Source organism: Cryptotermes secundus, unplaced genomic scaffold, assembly GCF_002891405.2.
Source record: "Cryptotermes secundus unplaced genomic scaffold, Csec_1.0 scaffold470, whole genome shotgun sequence".
In the NCBI taxonomy this organism is placed as follows: domain Eukaryota; kingdom Metazoa; phylum Arthropoda; class Insecta; order Blattodea; family Kalotermitidae; genus Cryptotermes; species Cryptotermes secundus.
The window spans coordinates 735,664-755,907 of NW_019739954.1; the positions used below are offsets into that span (position 1 = coordinate 735,664).

General features: G+C 44.5%; 1 protein-coding gene across 5 annotated transcripts in view; it reads right to left on the reverse strand.

Annotated features, from left to right (window-relative positions):
• The window catches only part of LOC111872137 (sodium-dependent noradrenaline transporter), a 241,565-nt gene that overhangs the window by 30,720 nt on the left and 190,601 nt on the right, over positions 1-20,244 (reverse strand). For all 5 annotated transcript variants that reach the window (XM_033754543.1, XM_033754542.1, XM_033754541.1 and 2 more), the window contains exon 9: positions 5,839-5,942. In XM_033754543.1, coding sequence (XP_033610434.1) covers positions 5,839-5,942 — 104 coding nt within the window. The remainder of the gene's footprint in view (positions 1-5,838; positions 5,943-20,244) is intronic.

Genomic DNA, 20,244 nt, shown 5'->3' on the forward strand with positions numbered 1-20,244 from the left:
CATCTTGGCGTCAGGCTCCTTGAGAACCACGACAAGAGCTTTTCCCAATTGAATTCTTGCGGTAATAGTCCTTGTGTAATATCCTCTCTGACTAGAAGATGCGTTTGTCTCTTATGAATACACTTGACCTTTCGTCAAACGTACACTTCGCACAAATAACGTGTTATTGAAAATGTTTCCTTTTGCACTACACACAAGTCCTCTGTCAGTACAGGCTTTACAGAGCAGATCATGCCTAACTTACATATATTGACTAGGTCTAAACTTGGCCCTTGATTATAACATCTCGGCACGGAACGCGTAGAAAACACAGCTTCTCCATTGCTGCGGGAACGTGTTTACCGAGCCGTTGCCCAGTAACGACCCTGATATATCCTCCCATCTTGCGGTCATTGCATAGCAATGACTCTGCACGTTACAATATTCTCCAACACATCAAGAATCGTTTGCACCACGATTTCGTTGAACCAGCTCTAGTCAACGATGTTAATTCCGCTTCCGCAGATTCAGTTTCTGATGACGCTTCTAAACCCTGCGAACCACGCCTTCCCAGCAGGTTCGAGCTGCTTCATTAACGCGACACTGTCTTTTACCGCTCATTGTAATCCTCCTACTTTCATTTTATATCGATACATTTCGATTTCCTTGTTGTTATCTGGAGGATGCCATCACTCGAAATAATCCGTGTAAGTGGGGCCACCGGTGCAAATTACACAAGTAGGTACGAAGGTAAGGTGAATGTAACGCACAATAGATCATTTAAGGTCGCAGTGCGGGGGGGGGGATTTTTATGGCTCATCCCTTACATACATAAGTAAAAGTAAGTAAGTAAAGGTATGCCTGTAACAGGCCGTGGAGGCCCATAGGGTTGTGTGATGTTGAGGTTCCCACATTTTCTAGACAATCGGCTCATAGATGACGGTAAGGTTGTCAGCCCTACGCGCCGGCCACCCTTTAGCCACAGGAACATTCCAAGAATATTACTGGTACTCATTTCCGCTAAAGGCTGAATCGACCCCAGGGCCATAGTGCGGCGGGAAGGATTAGGTCAATTGAAGAAATTCAATGACCTCATCGGGATTTGAACCCGCGACCTTCCGGCTTGTAGCATAGAGCCTCAACCAACTACGCTACCACGTGCCCCTCGGTACAAAGATAAGTTGAAGGTAAATTTATCCCTGTGCTTAACTGATTAATCACTACACCATGAAGGCGTATAAGGTGTGTGGATGTATAGAAGCACTTTTTCTTGATCTCGGTACAAGGTGGAGGGGAGTCGTCACCTTCACGCCCCGACTGCTTTACCCCCTGGGAAAGAGACCCCGTTACCCATTGGATAGAAGGCTGGGTGAACCCCAGAGCCGGGCTGGACGACGTGGAGAAGAGGATATTCTTGACCCTACCAGGACTCGAACTCCGACCCCTTGGTCATCCAGCCAGTAGCCAATCGCTATACCGACTGCGTTATGCAGGCTTACTAGGTACAAAGGTAGACATGTTTAATGATGATAAAAGGATTTTAAAATTCACACACAAGGTTCTCATATGACACCCTGATGTGTTACAGGTATTGTGGTGTGTTTCTCACTGAACGTTTACGTAAAATACTATCCAGAATACAGTGTTTTATAAGCGGACGAAATTATAAAGAAAACTAGAAATTAGGGATTGTCCTTCTTTTGCAAGAATTTCAAAGAATATGTCTTTCAGAGGCGCCGCTAACGCAGTCCGAAATATGCTTCTGTCTTTCGTGGTATTTCCTTAATGCGACAGGTCCAAATTATAAGCTGGTCCAAAATACACAACTTCCCCGGTATCTGTTAATATTGTACTTTAAAAACTTATAATTATTTTGAAATAATGGAATTTATGTAGGCTTTATTCGATTTCGTTTAATTTCCCAAGTTCCTGTCCTTCAGAATTGCTATCCGTCCATATAAGGATCTCTGTTTCATGACAAAAAAGAGTCAAGATACCTCTGGTCTGAATTAATTAAGCATCACGACATGAAGACGCATGGGGCTGGGGGTGGAAGTAAAGAGTGATTCTAAATTATTGTCGGAGTCTCTGCTTATAGGCCACGGTAACCCCGACAAGAATTTAGAATCATTCTGTATAACTCCATGATTCTTAACCTCGGCAACAGATGGGGGTGAGTGGTCAGATCCACCCCGGCGGAAATAGTCGCGTTATAAAAACTGTATAAGGCCCATAGCCTGTCTGGACATTTAGAAGGAAATAAAAGTATTTTTGCCCTACCGAGAATGGAACTCCGACCTCCAGAGTCGACACGAGAGTGGATAATATTATTTCATTAAAGCAGTGTAATGAAACAAGTTCATACTTGTAAACGACGGAAAAGTTTCGTTGCTTTCGTAAGTCTGATTACCGTCATCAGGGTGAGGCTAGCTTTCAAACGAGTGGCAGTAAACCCCTTGTATGCGTTCTTTTGTTGAGTTTCGGCAGGGCGACCGGGGGAAACGTTAAGAGCATTCTGTACAGTAATCTTCGATGTAAAATTGTGTCTGAAGACAGCTTCAGTAGCCGCTTTTAAGTGACAGAGTCTAGTTACGGAGTCTTTGTTATTATGACGGCCTCTGTGGTCTAGTGGTCAGAGTTCCTGGCTACAGAACCAGAGGTCCCGGGTTCGATTCCCGGAGCTACCAGATTTTCTGAGAAGTAGTGAGTCTGGAAAGGGGTCCACTCAGCCTGTTGACGATAACTGAGGAGCTATTTCAAGGAAATGGCGGCTTCGGTCTAGAAAACCGAGATTAACGGCCGTGAGGATCCGTTGCGCTGACCACGTGACACACTCTATCCACAAAAGTTAGCACTAACTTCACCGAGAACCGGCGGTACGCTTGCGGACTACAGGCCACGGAGTTCGTGGGTTTGTTGTTATTATTTACAAAATATAATTGCAGTGCACCGCGACTAATAGTCTATTGTACGTCCCCCTTTGATGTTCTACCAGTTGCCATACCGGTACTGGTGCGTGCTATCAGCCCCGTTGAGCCAACTCGGTCGGCCCTCGGTACCTGATACTTCCCCCATCTACCAGAGGCATTGGAAACTACTTGGGCGGGAAACTTTTTGCCTAATTTTGCTCAGAGGTCTCCTAGAGACATGAGGATCTTTTACGTGCCCTAAATCTACTACACGGGACCCACAGCTTAAAGTCCCTCCCGGAGGACTTGTTCCCTGAATTTTTACGCCCTTAAAAATTCCACGACCTCCGCCGGGTTTGAACCCGCGTACCTTGAGTCATGAGGTGGGAACGTTACCCCTAGACTACGGAGGCTGCTTTGTCAGCATTAAGCGCCGGCCTACTTTTACCTTCTGGAAGATTCTTGGTACTCATTTCTGTTAGAGAGTGAATCGACCCCAGGGCCACAGTGTGCCTGGATAAATTAGGCCAATTGAAAAATCCAATGACCTCATCGGGAATTGAACCCGCGACCTTCCTGTTTGTAGCACAGTGCCTCAACCAACTATGCTGCCCCCTAAAATTTAAGGGGTGCTCATTAAATTTTGCTGTTTGACCAACGGAATCCCAGGATTAGAGGAACCAGAAGTATAAAAGCTTGTTCATAACCCTCTTTACCTGGAAACTACAGGAAGGCATGTTGCAGTGAAGCCTTGGGCTGTAACTAAGATGTTTCACAGACACTTCTACAGCTCACAATACAGAGTGATTCACGAAGTTTTACCCCGGCCCATGGTACATATTCCTGGGGTTATTTCCTGCAAAATTTCCTTATAAACTTGTGGTCGATTTTCAATAGTTACGGAGTAACAACAGATTTTCGAAACGCATTATTGTGAATGCAGCGCTATGCTTCAGCGTGGGCGACCATACGTTCCAGCCAGCTATGTCAGCAGATAAGGTAGACCGGTTTGAATGTTGCGCGTAGGTAGATAGGCAGAGCGGTTCATACGCGTGCGATGCATTGTGTTGACGTGCAGGGAGACATTTTTGAAAATCTTATGTAAATCCAGTTGTCTTCTAAAGCACTACAGTTTAAAGGAAGCATACTGAGAGAAGGGTGTGATATGCAACCATTGGTATGTTTACAGAATGGGTTGCTGAAAATAATGTAATTTTGTAACACAAAATCGATGAAAAATGTTGCACAATGCAAAATTAAGAAATTGGAAAAAAAAATGGTTTTGGAATGCTTCTTTCCTAAAACATTAACGATTTAAAAAGTGTTTGTATTGTATTTCTAATTTGTTTTGACTGAAATTCGAAGAAAAAAGATTTTTCGCCAGTTTTCAAATTACTTTAGCTCTTTAATTATGAGTTCGATACCATTAGTATATTAACATTTTTTGTTCCAAATTGCCTCAGGAATGCCCTCCCTAAGTGGGGGTAAAACTTCGTGAATCACCCTGTATGTAACTGTATCAGGGAATATGATCGCAGTTGTGGTATATGCGAATCCACGGTGTAACAGGTCGCAGTTATTAGTCATAATACAGTGGGGTCGCATTTTATGCGAATTTTATATAAAAATATTAATAAAGTCTCACTTTATGCGCGAAGTCTGATATAATGCGAATCCAAAAAACAAAATTGGGAAAAATTACGTTCCGCGGGAAAACTTATCTTCAATTATGCGACGTCTAAAGGAACGCACCCTCGCATAAAATACGACCGCACTGTACTACTACTTACGACACAATTTTATCACGGGGGGGATCTGAACCGATTTCAACGTTTCCAACCGGATGTAAGGTAAGGTAAAGTAAATCTATGCCGGTCACGGTAGCCGAGCGGTCTAGGGCATGTACTGTCTTCGCTCGCTTGGAAACCGGGATCGTGGGTTCGAATCCCACTCAGGGCATGGACGTTTAGTTTGTGTGTGTGCGTTTTTGTGTGTTTGTGTACAGGTAGAGGCTTTGCGATGAGCTGATCACCCGCCCAAGGAGTCCTACCGAATGTGTAAGATCTAGAAAAACCGAAGTGAACGTAGAAGTTCATAGAGGTAGGCCTAGGCGCACTGGGGTTGTAGTGCCAAGGAAAAAAAAAAGTAAACTTATCCCTGTAACAGGCCGTGAAGGCCCATAGGGCTTTGAGACGTCGAGGCTCCCACATTCTAGAAAATCGCTCACACGTGGCAGTGAGGTTGTCAGCCTTACGCGTTGGCAGGCCGCCCTTTGCCCCTAGGAAGATTCCTGGTACTCATTTCTTTTAGAGGCTGAGTCAACCCCAGGGCCATAGTGCGGCTGAAAGGATCAGGTAAAATGAAAATATCCACCTCATCGGGACTAAAACTCGCGACTTTCCGGCTTGAAGGCATAGTGCCTGAACAAACTGCGCTACCACGTGGATGGAGGAAATGAATTTCGGTATTTCCGACAATTCGCTTGTGTTGAACATAAACCTCTTGTGTAGGATAAACCAACCCAGTTACGTGAATTGCCTTGGTACGTGGTTCTGAATTCACCACAAAGTCAGATGTGCATGTATATTCCTTACTTGCAACAGTTCTCCGTGGATGGCGTAGAGAGTCATCTGTGAAGGACCGTTACAACTGAATCTTGTCCATAAGACGTCTCCGGATACGTGTTAAAACTAACTGTGAGACACACGAGTAATCCTGCGAATTTAGTGTCTTAATGGGGAAAAGGTTACGCCACGAAAATGGGTAGGTTTATATCACACGGTCATTTTAACCTATATACCTCAACGAACTCGAATACATTTTTTTATTTTCAATTATACACTATGAACTATACACAGGAAATAAAATACCGCAGTTTTTTAAATTTAATTCCAGAGAGGAAATTAATTATTTTAAGCTTTTGAACACAATTTTAAGATGCTGGACTTACCGGAGACAATTATTATGAAAGGTATTGTAACTTGCATAGGACAAATGGACCCCGAAACCTGCACCAACTGAATAAAAAATCTGGACTGCGGCATCCACCCACACCTGTAACACAAACATTTGTGACTAAGCATCATATAAGGAAGATCTGTCATAGAAATCCGGACTGCGGCTTCCCACCATATTCTGGAACAGAGTGTTTCGTAATTTAGCAACAATTAATGGTGACTTATTGTATGAAATTTCACTGTGGAATCCTATCCACTTGTGGAGCACCGCTTTTCATATTTTAAAAGTAAAGACAAGGGTTGGATAAAAAGTAGTGGCAACACTGCTGTAACATGAAAGATGTGCGTCAGGTGGCAATAGCGCCGTCTGTAGCTGATAGCAGAAGTTCAGTTGAAGTAGTGCAGTGAGTGGCTCTGGTTGTGTTTCATTGAGTTGCATTGTGCATCGTCTTGAAGTGCAGAGCTCAGTTCAAGCGCTCTAACAACATGTTTACGAAACAAGAACAACGCTCCTGGATAAAAATTGAAGTTGCACGAGGTCGTAGTGCACAAAACTGCGAAAAGAATGTGGTGATGCTGCTTTGCCATATCGCACATTGGTGCGATTGGTGAAATTGTTCCGTGAAGGGAGCGATGCCATTCAGGACAGGCATCGTTCAGGACGACCCTATGTTGACAACCACACAAGTCAGCTTCTTGCTTCTTTGCTGGATGTCGATCGTCAATGGGCTGCATGGGAGTTAGCTGCTGAGGTAGGCTATTTCACAAAACCGTGCTCCACATTCTGCACGATATTCTCGGATACCACAAAATTGCAGCGCGTTGGGTACCCCATATAATGTCCGAGGTGCTACAATGGCAACGTTATGCAATTGCACAGGACTTGTTGGACCGGTACCAGAATGAAGGTGACGACTTCCTTGGAAGGATCGTCACTCTGGACGAAACTTCGGCTCGCTCATACGAACCGCACTTGAAGCAACAGTCATATGAATGGAAGCATCCTGGCTCTCCTCGTCCAAAGAAAGTGCGCCCCACACAGAGTAATGTGAAGGCGATATTCATTATGGCATATGACATTGATGGAGTGATACTGCACCACACTGTACCTCAACGACAGACAGTAAACGCTGCCTACTACTACAATTTCCTGGGTAATCATCTTCGTCCAGCACTCAGGAGAAAGCGACGACACTTTTTGCAACGAACCCCATCATCCTTCATGACAATGCAAGGGCTCATACTGCTGACGCTGTCAAGGATCTCCTTCGCCGCTAGCGATGGGAGATACTTCAACATCCGTCATACTCTCCCGATATCCTGCGTGATCATCTTCATCCAGCACTCAGGAGAAAGCGACGACACTTGTTGGCAACGAACCCCATCATCCTTCATGACAATGCAAGGGCTCATACTGCTGATGATGTCAAGGATCTCCTTCGCCGCTGGCGATGGGAGATACTGCAACATCCGCCATACTCACCCGATATGAATCCGTGAGATTATCATCTCTTTGCCAAAATAAAATAACCACTGCGAAGGACACGTTACAACTAAGAGAGAAGATTATTCGTGCTGTAGGGTGGTCACTGCTGGACATCAACAGAAGTGGACGCGCTGATGGTGTACGACGCCTTCCACAAATTTTGCAGAAGGTGGTACACGTGGGGGGCGATTATATTGAAGGAATGTAAGTGCTCATGATTTATTTGACCGTCTTACAGTGCATACATTTATTCACCTTACTCTTCTCTCTTGCACTACGTTTCAGCACAAAAGTGCCATCTTCAGGTGCTTTTTGATGTACGTCAAACTACTTCATTGCATGCCCTGTTGTCTTTATTCTAAAATAACTAAAATATATATTCGTCATATATATTGATAAATTTTAAATATTAAAAATATTAAAACTGTTCAGGATTTGTCATCCTTATGTCGTATCTCAATATGCGAGTCACACCTATCTTCTTCTGTTGGAGTATTCTTCCTACTTTCTTGTGTATATTGTGCTTTGTGTTTTGTCTTACTCCTGTGACTGCGTGTGTTATGTAAGTGCGTTTACCTCAGGTAATAAAGTCATTTCAGAACTATAGAGGTGTTGCCACTGCTTTTTATCCGACCTATATAAGTGGGACTTGTTACATAAATTTGAACTGTGGCATCCCACCCACATGTGGAACAAAGAGTTTCGTAATTAACAGCAATTAATGAAGACTTATTACAGAAATATACACTGCAGCATCCGATCCACATATGGGACACTGATCTCCGTGATATAACAGCGAATAACTGAGACTTGTTACATAAATTTGGACTGCGACATCCACCGACATCTGCAACAGAGAGATTCGTAGCTTAGAACCAATATGGACACAGGTGTTGTTGATCTACGTATATATAGAGTTGGTCCAAAAGTTTTGTATTTGCATTCGTCTTTTTGTCTTTACGTCGTTCTTGTTGGAAGTCATAAGAAAACCCAATCCGACCTGGTTATAATAGGACCAATAGATGGGAGAAATAAACGTCATTGATTCTGTCGGTATTTGAGTGTCGAACTCTGCCGAAAGAATGTACACACCCCCGTTGCTGTTGTTGTTGTTGTTATTGTTGTTGTTGTTGTTGATGATGATGTTATCGTCGACATTCCAGAACGTTTCGTAGTTATATGCGGCAAATGTCAAATGTTCCCGTGTGACTAATTAAACTAATAGAGCTATTCAAGAAATTCCCTTCTCTTAGGTACTCGTAGGTTCATTACCGTGTTCGTAAGGGCTTGTCACTTTTTTTTCCCCTTTGACACTACAGCCCCAGTGGGCCTAGGCCTACCTCCATGAACTTCTCCGTTCACTTCGGTTTTTCTAGATCTTAGACATACGGTAGGACTCCTTGGGCGGGTGATCAGCTCGTCGCAAGGCCTCTACTTGTACACAAACATCCATGCCCTGAATGGGATTCGAACCCACGATCCCGACTTCCGAGCGAGCGAAGACAGTGCACGCCTTAGACCGCTCAACTACCGTGACCGGCGCTGGCCACTTTACCCATTCCTAATTCAAATGAATCCAATCCGTATCCTCAAACCTGTTTTATTTAAAAAGGCATTTTAATATTATCCTTCCAATTATACGTTAGAGTCGCATGCGGTCTCGTCCCTTCAGGCGTTCGCAATAAGAAAATATTTACTTAAACTGATTCTTACTGTACATTTCAACGCTCTAGTTTTCTAGTCACGACGTCTAGTTCTAACGGAAGTTCTTTATGGAGTTCCTCTGTCTCTGTAGACGAATGTCGGGATAGCACAGTTCATTATCATCTTCCTACATCGCGCTGTCTAGTAACCTGAGAACAAACCTAGGTCTCAGTCCGCAGTTCCGTTCATTGCAGCTGTGTTCCGGATACAGCAGTGAGCTGCTCTGCCCGACAGACACGGTTACGCTTCCGATATGGGGGTCCTTTTGTTTCGTTACATGGCCATTTTATAGAGAAACATTTATAGTTACGGAGCCAGAATAGCTCAACTGGAATAGCGAGGGCTATGGCCTGGATGGCTCTGATTCTTTTCCAGAAAGTGCAAGATTTTCCTCTTCTCCACAGCGTTCAGACTGGCTCTCGGGGCCCACAAAGCCTCCTATTCAATGGTTACCGATGGGTGGGGGGATTTCGGCTGGGGTAAAGCTGCAGGAGCGTGAAGCTGACCACTCGCCTCCATCTAGTGCCAAGATGAAGAAAGGTGGAGCTATATCTCCACTCCCCCACAATTCATGGCATTGTGTTTAATTAAGCGCATGGACAACTTGAGATATAGACATTGTCGTGTGAACTGAGCGGAAATGGAGGGGGTCACATGCCGAGTTATGGGCGCTTCCTGCTAGGGGTCTCTCCGTGGAGCTCCGGTCCAAACCCTGAAGTTACAGGCAGCTGGACCACCAGCGAAGCTGCCAGTGTCCGAGCGCAGCAGGGCTGGACGACCCATGTGCTGGCAGTGTGGAGGCGTCGATCATAATGAGAAGGAGTGCCTGAGAGGAAGCCGACAGTACTTCAGTGATAAATAAGGGACAACACAAAGGAGAAAGGGCCGGCGTCATCATCCTAATCCCCTCGTTTCACGCTCAACATTTTAGAAAGGAGTGACGACAGCCTAAATACCTCAGGGTGGATGGAGGACAAATCATGCCTCATGATCATCGACGATCATCGACACCGCGGCACTACAGGACTACTAGAGAGAAGGCAGAGCACGCCGCACGTTTGGCGGACTCGGTCCGGGGAGACTGTCTCTATCTTGTGCGAGGCATTGAGTCTGGGGGCTTCATGCACAAGTCATAGAGAGGTTCATCTTGGGGCTGGGCCCAGGCATTGAAGTGGCGTCCTGGGACCCGACCTCGTACACTTCTCCTTACGATGTCCGCAGCGAGGTAATGCCCGCTCGGTGTGAGACAGTAGTGACTCCCTGGAGGCAGCGAACAGCCTAGTGGGATCGAGTTCGAAGGACACCACGGAGAAGTGAACAGGGAGAGGAGACTAGTTCAACATCGAAGATAGATAACTGTCATGCCTTCAGGGGCGACTCTCTAGAGGATCACTCTGAGTCTTGTCCCCACTGCCTGAAAGCCGATGAGTAGGCAGTGAGTCTGACAGAACCTTATCGCTTCTACTCCCGTTGATCGCTAGGACCATGCCGCCCTGCAGAGGGAGCAGCAGCCAGCGGCTAGTGGAGCCTGTAATAGACTGAGGACTCTAGTCCGTGCGTGTGACAGTGACCTGTAGAGTGTAGTCTGGAATTGTGTGTTAAAGTAGTCAATAAATCCAATATCCAATTCGAAACCCCGTTGAAAATTACTCACACTACGTGACAGTACGTTATGTATAAATGTCAGTTTGATGCAGGTCTATGTTTGTTTTCTGACGACCAGTAAGTCTGCAGAACTCGGGGAATGCGTTGAATTTTCAACAGGTATTACACTACATCTTGTAAATCTACGATGAGCATTATTATTACTATTATTATTATTATTATTGTTGGTGTTGTTGTTATTATTATTATTATTATTATTATTATTATTATTATTGCTCTACAGAACTTTGTTAGGCCTTGGTCGCTTTTTCATTTTCTTGATCCTATACACAGCCGGTAGTACTCCTTGGGCGGGGGATCAGACCGTCGCAAGGCCTCTACCTACACACAGAACAGCACAAACACAGAATAAACTCACACAATACAGATATCCAGGCCTTGAATGGGATTCTAACCCACGATCCCAGCTTTCGAGCGGGAGAACACAGACCGCGCGGCCACTGTCATCAGCGTGATGAGCGTTTACTGTCATTTCCACGTGAGCTTCTTTTAAAATAACGATTGTATAGTAGTGATAAGGGAGCACGCGGTAGCGTAGTTGGTTGAAGCACTATGCTATAAGCCGGAAGTTCGCGGGTTCNTACCTATAGAAGTGGTAAGAGGTAAAATTTAAATCGTCCCGCAACTCAAAATGTAGGAAAAGCAGCAGTTTCGGAGGTTAGATGTGAGGACAGACGTGCGGATGGAGTAGTGCAGAATTGCACGCTATTGTACCTTAATGCTATAACTTCGTGCTAGAAAGCAGGCTTCCCAAGAACACTGTTGCATTAAGCGTTGTCGCGAATTAAAATTTATTTTCATGGTGAGATGGCAATGAAAAGCTGCCTAAATGCGCCCATTTTCTTCACATATCTATTTGTTCATATGTAACAACTCTAGAAATACTGGATGTTTTTTTTTTCACGAAAATTGATATTAGGGAGTTAGGAGTATTATATACTTAGGAGTATTTTAAATTGTTTAAAATCGGTCAACAGTGACGATGTACATGAAGACCTACGCGCATTTCTCACGCNGACCTCTCACGCGGCTTGAGAGTATGTCTTCAGGTATTCAGCGGAGAGGAAAATGTTCGAAGGAAACAGAGAAAGTCGGCGTGCGCTTTATGCTCAACACATTTCTTCTGTTAACCTTACGCTTTTCGTGACAAGCAAACGTGAATGAACAAGTCACAACCATTGCGGAATGGATAAAAAAAAATAAAGGTAAAATATCCCTATAACAGTCCGTCGAGGCCCATAAGCTTCTGACAGCTCGAGGCTCCCGCTCACAGATGGCAGTGAGGTTTTCAGCCTTATCCGTCGGCCGCCTTTTGTCCCCAGGAAGATTCCCGATACTCATTTCTGTTAGAGGCTACATTTCCTAAGCATGATATGCTTGTTTGACCGCCTTTGTGGTCTAGTGGTCAGAGTTCCTGGCTACATATCCAGAGGTTCCGGGTTCGATTCCCAGCGCTACCAGATTTTCTGAGAAGTAGTGAGTCTGGAACGGGGTCCACTGAGCCTCGTGAGGATAATTGAGGGGATATTTCAAGGAAATAGCGGCTCTGGTCTAGAAAACCGAGGTTAACGGCCGTGGGAATTCGTTGAGCTGACTACGCGACACCTTCTATCCGCTAAGTTGGCACTATCTTCACCGACAAGCAGCGTTCGCTCGGTCGGTATAGTTTGCTTGCGGACTATAGGCCACGGAGTTTTCTTGTTTGTATATAATCTAGATACTGCAAGTGTCGTGAAATAACACGCGCAAAAGATACAATACAATCCTAGAAAACTGAATATCCATATGCCTTATCATCGAGAAAATTAGCCATAATGTGCGTGACGTGTTCAAGAGACCTTGGTTCGAGTCTAGGCCAGAGCACCCTGATGGGAAGTTTTTAACCTTATGGGTGGCATATTCTAAGACAGAAGTGCCCAAATTTCCATAAATTCGTCCCCAGTGCCCTCTGTCCTACCCTACAAAAAGCATTCTTCAGAATGGCGGCTTGCTCAACCCACTAAGGAAGATAACAATAAAATAAGACACCACATTTAGTAACTACTTCACTGTTCTGGCCGCGCCATAGCTCAAGCGGTTAGTCGCTGGCTTCCCACCGTAGCGGCCCGGGGTCGATCCCGGGTCTGGTCAAGTGAGATTTGTGGTGGACAAACTGGCGCTGGGGCAGGTTTTCTCCGAGTACTTCGGTTTCCCCTGCCAATCTTCATTCCACCAAATTCTCCATCATCATAATCACCCGGAGCAGGCTACAATAGGCCTATCAGTGGCCCCCGTGCCGAGTGGACCCAGTTGGATTCCACCCCCCACTTAGCGAAACTACTTCACTGTTAGTACATTTTTAATGAGATGGATGGGCTTGATGAAGTCATACCAGTTTCACAGTGTTTGGTCTGAAGTCACTTCAGTCTTCATTAGAAGAACAAGGCGCTCGGAGGGACACACCTCTAGCGCCCCCCCCTCCAGTTATTCCCACGGGGCCCCTCACCCACGGAGCGATACAGCCCACTTTGGCAACCACTGCTCTATGGTTAAGTTTTGGGTCTTGTTTTTACAATTGGGCTTCTGACGTTACTAGCGATGACGTGGCGAACAACATGGCGTTAGTTTTAAAGTCACATTGGGGTCGTCCCTTAATACTTAAGTACTTCTGGTCCTAACATCGATCGAGGAGCACACTATTGTCGTTTGTCCACAGTCTTTGTAGAAACATTAAACAACAGCTTCTTTCATTCTCTTTTAACCATCTCAACATTATCCTGTCACTCTTTGTTCGCCGCTACATTCAGTTGAACTAGGAAACAACGCGGTCCTCTGTTAAAGTGTTCCCCGGCATATGAAAGCCTGTAACAGGCAAAGGTAAAGATAAAGCTATCCCTGTAAGAGGCCATGGAGGCCCATGGGGTTGTGAGACGTCGAGGCTCCAACATTTTCTAGAAAGTTGGCTCACAGATGGCGGTGAGGTTGTCAGCCTTACACGCCGGCCCGCTGCTCTTTACCCCCAGGAAGACTTCTGGTACTCATTTCTGTTAGAGGCTGAGTCGACCCCAGGGTCATAGTGCAGCTGAGGATTAGGTCAATCGAAAATTCCAGTGACTTCATCAGGATTCGAACCCACGACTATTCACGTCATTCTTCAATAAACTAAATGTCAGTTACAAAATAAGCATTAGTAGAAGAAACAGACAAACACAAACATGCAGGGATAATATAGCAGCAACAGCAATTAAAGTTCGCTCATTAGGGTACTTATGGACCGGGATAGCTCAGTCGGTATAACGACTGGCTACAGGCTGGACGACCAAGGGGTCGGAGCTCGAGTCCCGGTAGGGTCAAGAATTTTCTCTTCTCAACGTCGACCTGATCGGATCTAGGGCTCACCCAGCCTCCTATCCAATGAGTACCGGGGGCTCATTCCCTAGGAATAAAGCGGCCGGGGCGTGAAGCTGACCATTCACCTCCGACTAATACCGAGGTAAAGAAAATGTGGCTCTATACATCCACTCCCACATACGCCTTCGTGGAGAAGTGCTTAATTAGTTAAGCATAGGGACAACTTTACCATTACGGTACTTGCCAACAGAAAAGCCTCGAACATGTAAGCCGTTTATTCGGAAGATCCCTGTCCAGGTATGTGAAACCAGGCTCAGTCCTCTGATTGGACAGGCATAAACACGCGTCCTAGGCTGAGAGGCACTCTTCTCGATTTTTATTTGTCAGCCTCTCACATACTTCTCTTCTTTCAGCCTTATTGGTTTGCGTCGCTGCGTCATTTCAAGTACTGAGACTGAAATTCCTCCTGCGTTGCGAAAAATCCACCGCAGAACAAGTGTAAACACTTTTCCCCCATTTTATTCTACAGAATCTGCCTACTGCAACGGGTTCAGAATCAGTTGAAGAGGGTTCTATGGAAGGCAAGTACGAGTGCCCTTACAGCAAATATCGGATAATTAAGCCAGCACATATTTTTAATTTTCTCGAAAATTACTTTCCGCGTCTGTCCCACTACATTAAGGGAAGAACATAGCCTGAGGATGTCTGGGAACAGGGTGCTCAGTAGAATACTTGGATCCTAGAGGGAGGAAGTAGCAAGAGGTTGGAGAAAGCTTCAGACTTTACTCTCGCCAGGTGTAATAATTAGAATGATCAGACCAAGGAGGATGAGATGGGCAGGGCGTCAAATTTCGTAGAGGTAAGAAATGTATACAGAGTTTCAGTATGCAATCTTGAAGGAAAGACACTAGGAGAATCTGGACATGAATGGGAAATTATGTTAAAATAGGTCTTAAAGTAATGGGATGGAAGAGAATGGCCCAGAGTAGAGACGTGAGGCCGTTGTTTTTGTATATGGTAATCAGCCTTTGTGTTCAGTAAAGTTCTGGGAATTTCTTGAGAAGTTGATCAAAGACAGTCTTCTCAGGAAAGACTTAGCTCCCTTCAGTTTATACGCGGGAGAACTTGTACGTAGGTCACAAACGGAAGTAAAACAGCTGTAATGGTTGTATCAGTAGGTAGCAGGACATTCAAGCTTCATGACCTTCATGACAGTCTAGGTAGCAGACGCGCATGCGCATGTTCAGAGGCTCGTTTCTGCAGTCATAATGGCGACCGTGCTTGAAGAGTGTACTACCTAAGAGCAGCGTTCTGTTGTGCATTTCTTTGTGGGCAAAATAACTCAGTGCGAAGGGTATTCATAAAGAGAGGTTTCATGTTTATGGTCGGAATTGTTTGTCGCTTCAAGCGGTTCACACCTGGGTCGAGAAACGTGGCAGACGTTTCGCTGATGACGAAGTGGTTAAAATGGAGGTGCGGAAGTGGCTGAGACAACATTCAAGAGACTTCTAAGTTAGGGGTTTCGACGGACTGGTAAAGCGATGGAACAAATTTATCAATTTTGGTGAAGGATATGTGGGGAGAAATAAATGTGTCTCCCAGGTTGAAATATTACATATTTTACATTTTATATCCATTTGTGATTTATTTACTGACTCTCCCTTGTACTTAATTAGTTACTTGGTTAGGGTACAGAGTATCGAATACTGTCATGTGTTGGGTAGGTCACGCGACAAATAACTTTACGTCGTATTGGATATAGCGAATTTATTGAACAATCGTTCTCACACTCACACCATTCACAATTACAATTACTGCCATCGGCAGTATCACAATTACTTCCTCCGGCGAATGCCACACTGCGTCTTCGGCGGCTGCTATATTTCAACTAACTGGTTATTCTCTCTCTAGTAACTGGTTCACTAAACACACTGAATAGTGCTAGCTGATCCTTATTTAACCTCGGCACGGACAACATAGAAAACAGTTACGTGATAGGTGCCGAGTTTACACGTTGCCTAGCAACACTGTCGAGAGTTGTTTACTGCTGTGTAGTAACCGCGGTATCCCTTGTTACGTCACCGCGGCAATGGTTGCCTGACACAGTTGCTCCTCTGTTAGTTCACCGCGGGGGAGGGAGTGTTTACGGAGCATTGCGCACTGATGGAAGGAGTGGGGGTATGTGACGTCACTCGCGAGACCGCAGAGTTCACGTGACCCCTACTTCCTGTTGCGCCATCCACGTCACAATACGTATTTCTTTTATTGCTAGTGGGGTGGGACTAAGTCCCTTGTACTGCGGCCACTTCTGGCCTATTGTACCAGCCCCAGATGGTAGTGGAGTAATTGGTGGAATAAAGATTGGCAAGGAAAACCGAAGTACTCGGAACAAACCTGCCCCAGCGCCACTTTGTCTACCACAAATCCCACTTGACCAGAGTCGGGCTTTAACCCGGGCCGCCGCGGTGGAAAACCAGCGACTAACCGCTTGAGTTATGGCGCGGCCTCAGAAGACGTATTACTACAGCGCATTTGGACTTTTGAAAGTAGTTTTAGGCTCTGGGGAAACTATTGTCACGGAATATGACCATTTGCTAGGCAATGGCTAGGTAAACATCACCTAAAAGCCGGAATAGTGGAGCAAGACACGGAGTTACTCATTTGCTAGGTAACGGTTCATGCATGTTTCCGATACAACGCATTCATGAAGAACAGTAGTGGAACCTTTGCAGGCGGTCATCTTTATTCGGTCCTCTGGTGGTTATAAAAGTTAGTTCATTCGTGAATTCGAGAGTTTCTTGATTCGGCATTCAGTAGGAATTCAGTATGTGAGCAATGATTCGCCATTCGTCATAGAGGGAGAGTAGACGCTCGTGGTCCAGTAAGGAATGGAGCGAGTCTTAGAGAGTCATTGATTGTGCGCTCTTGTAATTCGTTACAATTGTAAAGGAAGTGTCAATAAATCCAGTCATACAGTGCAGAACCTGTTATTATTAGTCACGCAAACCCCGCATACATGATAGTACGATATTGCCCATCCCCCATACGTTTTCTAAATGGAAAACAGCTTACAATTTATAGCCTTATAAAGGTCATACAATTTGTAAAGACGAATAAGACAAACGTTCGGCCTTTCTCTGCCGTGCTACTTTTGATCGTCGTGCTCAGCGTTCTGTCATACGCTTCGTCTCGCTGATTAATCTGTTCTGTTTGCTCGTTATTTTGTAGGCCTACAGCGCAAATAACCATTAGAAATGGCTGGAAAATGGGCCCCAAATTAAAATATGCATTAATTTAGAGAGGGGAATGTACAAAGAGGATTATCCACTTAGAATCAGTTTACGATCAGTGAACATGATCACTTTCCTAAGCCGATCATAGGATAACAGAACCCGCTGTGATAAAAGTGTGACCATTTTCGGTGTAAAGCGAAGCTATAAACAGAAATTGTAGCGTCATGTGTTGTTATTATTTACAGTTTATGGTTCAATTAATTTTGGTTTCAAAACACACAGATTGGATTCGCATTTTGTAACAGTAATCAGATAATTAAGCCGCGCGGTCTAAGGCATGAACTGCATTTATCCGCTGAAACACTGAGGTCGTCAATTCAAACCTCATTCGAGGCATAAATATTTGTCTGCGTTTATTCTGTGCTTGTGTTATCGCGTGTGGGTCTTGACTTGTCCAAGGAGTCCTAACGACTGTGTAGAAATTTATGAAATTGTAAAACAGAGGCGAAAGTTCATCATTTACTCTAGCGCCCACGGATTATTATTATCATCATCATCATCATCATCATCCTCATCATCATCATCATAATTAAAACCCCTTGAAGCATGAATAATGGAAAAAAGTAAAAATGAAAGTACAGTTTGAAAAAGTAATCAGAGTTTTTCTGATATATATATACGAAACATACTGGTTAAGGAGTAGTGGAAAGCCGAATATGGGTGGCCCTCTAAGTTTGGATTTGAGCCTGAGGCTAACAACTGATCATCGTTAAAGAAAGAGTTTGTTACGAAATGTTGCACAGATTGAGTGGGCGTGCAGTACGTCAAATGGGGCTGGGACGATACTGAACCAACAGGGATTTTACTTTTCTCTTTGGGAAGAGAATGAGAACCATGGATTTGCGCATAAAGAAATCTTATCAGAGGTGAAGGGGGTAGAGTTTGTTAGTGGCAGGATGTCATACATAATACTAAGGGGTCGCTGGTGTGATAACATTACTCTGAATTTTCATGCCCCAACAGAAGATAAAATTACTGATATGAAGAACAGGTTCTGTGAGGAACTAGAAGGTGTACTCGACAAATTCCTTAAATACAATAAATCTTTATTACGTGATTATAATGTAGAAGTAGAGAAACTATTTTCAAACCCACAATTAGGAATGAGAGTTTACACGAAATTTTTAATTATAATGAAGTCATAGTAGTAAATTCTGGCACATCCAAAATTGTATTTGTCAAAAGTTCAACTCGCCAAACACAATTAGAACGATCAAGTCGAGGAGGATAAGATAGGCAGCACAGTTGGCACGAATTCTAGGCAACATGAATACAGCGATTTTGGTGAGGAAACCAGAAAGAAATAGATCTCTAGGAAGATTTAGGCGTAGGTGGGAGGATAACATTAGAATTAACTGTAGTGCGATAGCATGAGGTTATGGACTGGATTCATGTGGCTCAGGAGAGAGAGAGAGAGACGTGGCCGACTGTTGTGAACGCGACAATAAACATTCGGTTTCCAAAAAATTTTGGTAAATTCTTGAGTAGCTGGTCGACTGTTGACTTCTCAAGAAGGACTCGCATTTATCGACAGACTTAGTTGAACCAGTGCGAGTCTGTCTGTATGCTGTCTGCCTTTGCTTGTTTGGGTTCTTCTTGAACCCTGAAGATGGAGGCAGTACTTTCGATGGACTACTCGACGTCAATCACAAAATGTAGTATTCTTCTATAAGTTTTGTCAAAAATATATTACATCATGATAAACAATCGGAAGATAATTGTGAAGCCCCCCAAAACACATTACTTACTACTTAGTTAGTTAGTTAGTTATTTAGAGAGGGTGGATTTCCCCATGCACCGCGACCAGTTTGATCTATTGTGCTTCCCTCTATGATATTCTACCAGTCTCTATATCCTACCGATAATGGTGCGTACCATCAGTCCCGCCGAGCAAGCGAGTTCGGCCACTTGCTTAGCAGTGTCTTAGCGGAATTTGGCTCAGTTATCCCCTTTGGGGATATGAGGTTCTTTTACGTGCCGTAAAGTTACGACACGGGACACACAGCTTAAAGTCCCTCCCGGAGGACTTGTTCCCTGAATTTTTCCGCCCTTAAAAATTCGACGACCTCCGCCTGGTATTTGAACCCGCGTGCCACGAGTCATGAGGTGGGAACGTTACCTCTAGACTACGGAGGCCGCTTACTTACTACTTGCTGGCTGTTGATGAAAATGACAGTTGTTGGATATTGTAACGTGTATACCCACTGCTAGGCAATGGGTTGGTAAGTTCATTCCCGCAACACATGTGCACGCAACAACGGGGATCCCATTAGGCAACGGCCCATTAACACCATCCCGCTTAAGCGTGTGATAACAATAAGTAGTCAATTCCTAAGCAACGGTGCGATAAACAAGCTTCGTTAACAACACAAGCTCTGTTTTCTGCTTGGTTCGTGCAAAGCGATTATGAGAGAAGCGAATTCCGGAGCTGAGAGTAGTTGAGAGTACAAGGACAGAAGATTATGAGAACATGAATGCAGCGTGTCCTAGTGATCTGTGAAGTGAGTAGATTAGCGATAGATTGTGATTAAGAGAGACTGTAAAAGAAGCGTACTAAATTTAATCATCAAATCCAGAACCCATCATTATTAGTCACGCAAATCCCGAACACGTGACAATATTATAAGAAATTCTGTATTTATTTATTTGTTTGTTTAACGACGCTGTCATAAATTCATAGCATAACGTCGATTGGCAGAATAATCGACGAATAATGAATTCTAAAGGATGTTGAGGGAAGCGGTTTTGGTTTAATTTGTGATGCAGGCTGGACGGCATGAGTTCGTGCCCCGGTAGGGGTAAGATTTTTGTCTTCTCCAACTCGTCCAGACCAGTTCTGGAGCCCACTCAACCACTTATCCAAAGGGTACTAGGGGCTATTTCTCCAAGGGTAAAGCGGCGGGGGCGTGAAGCTGACCATT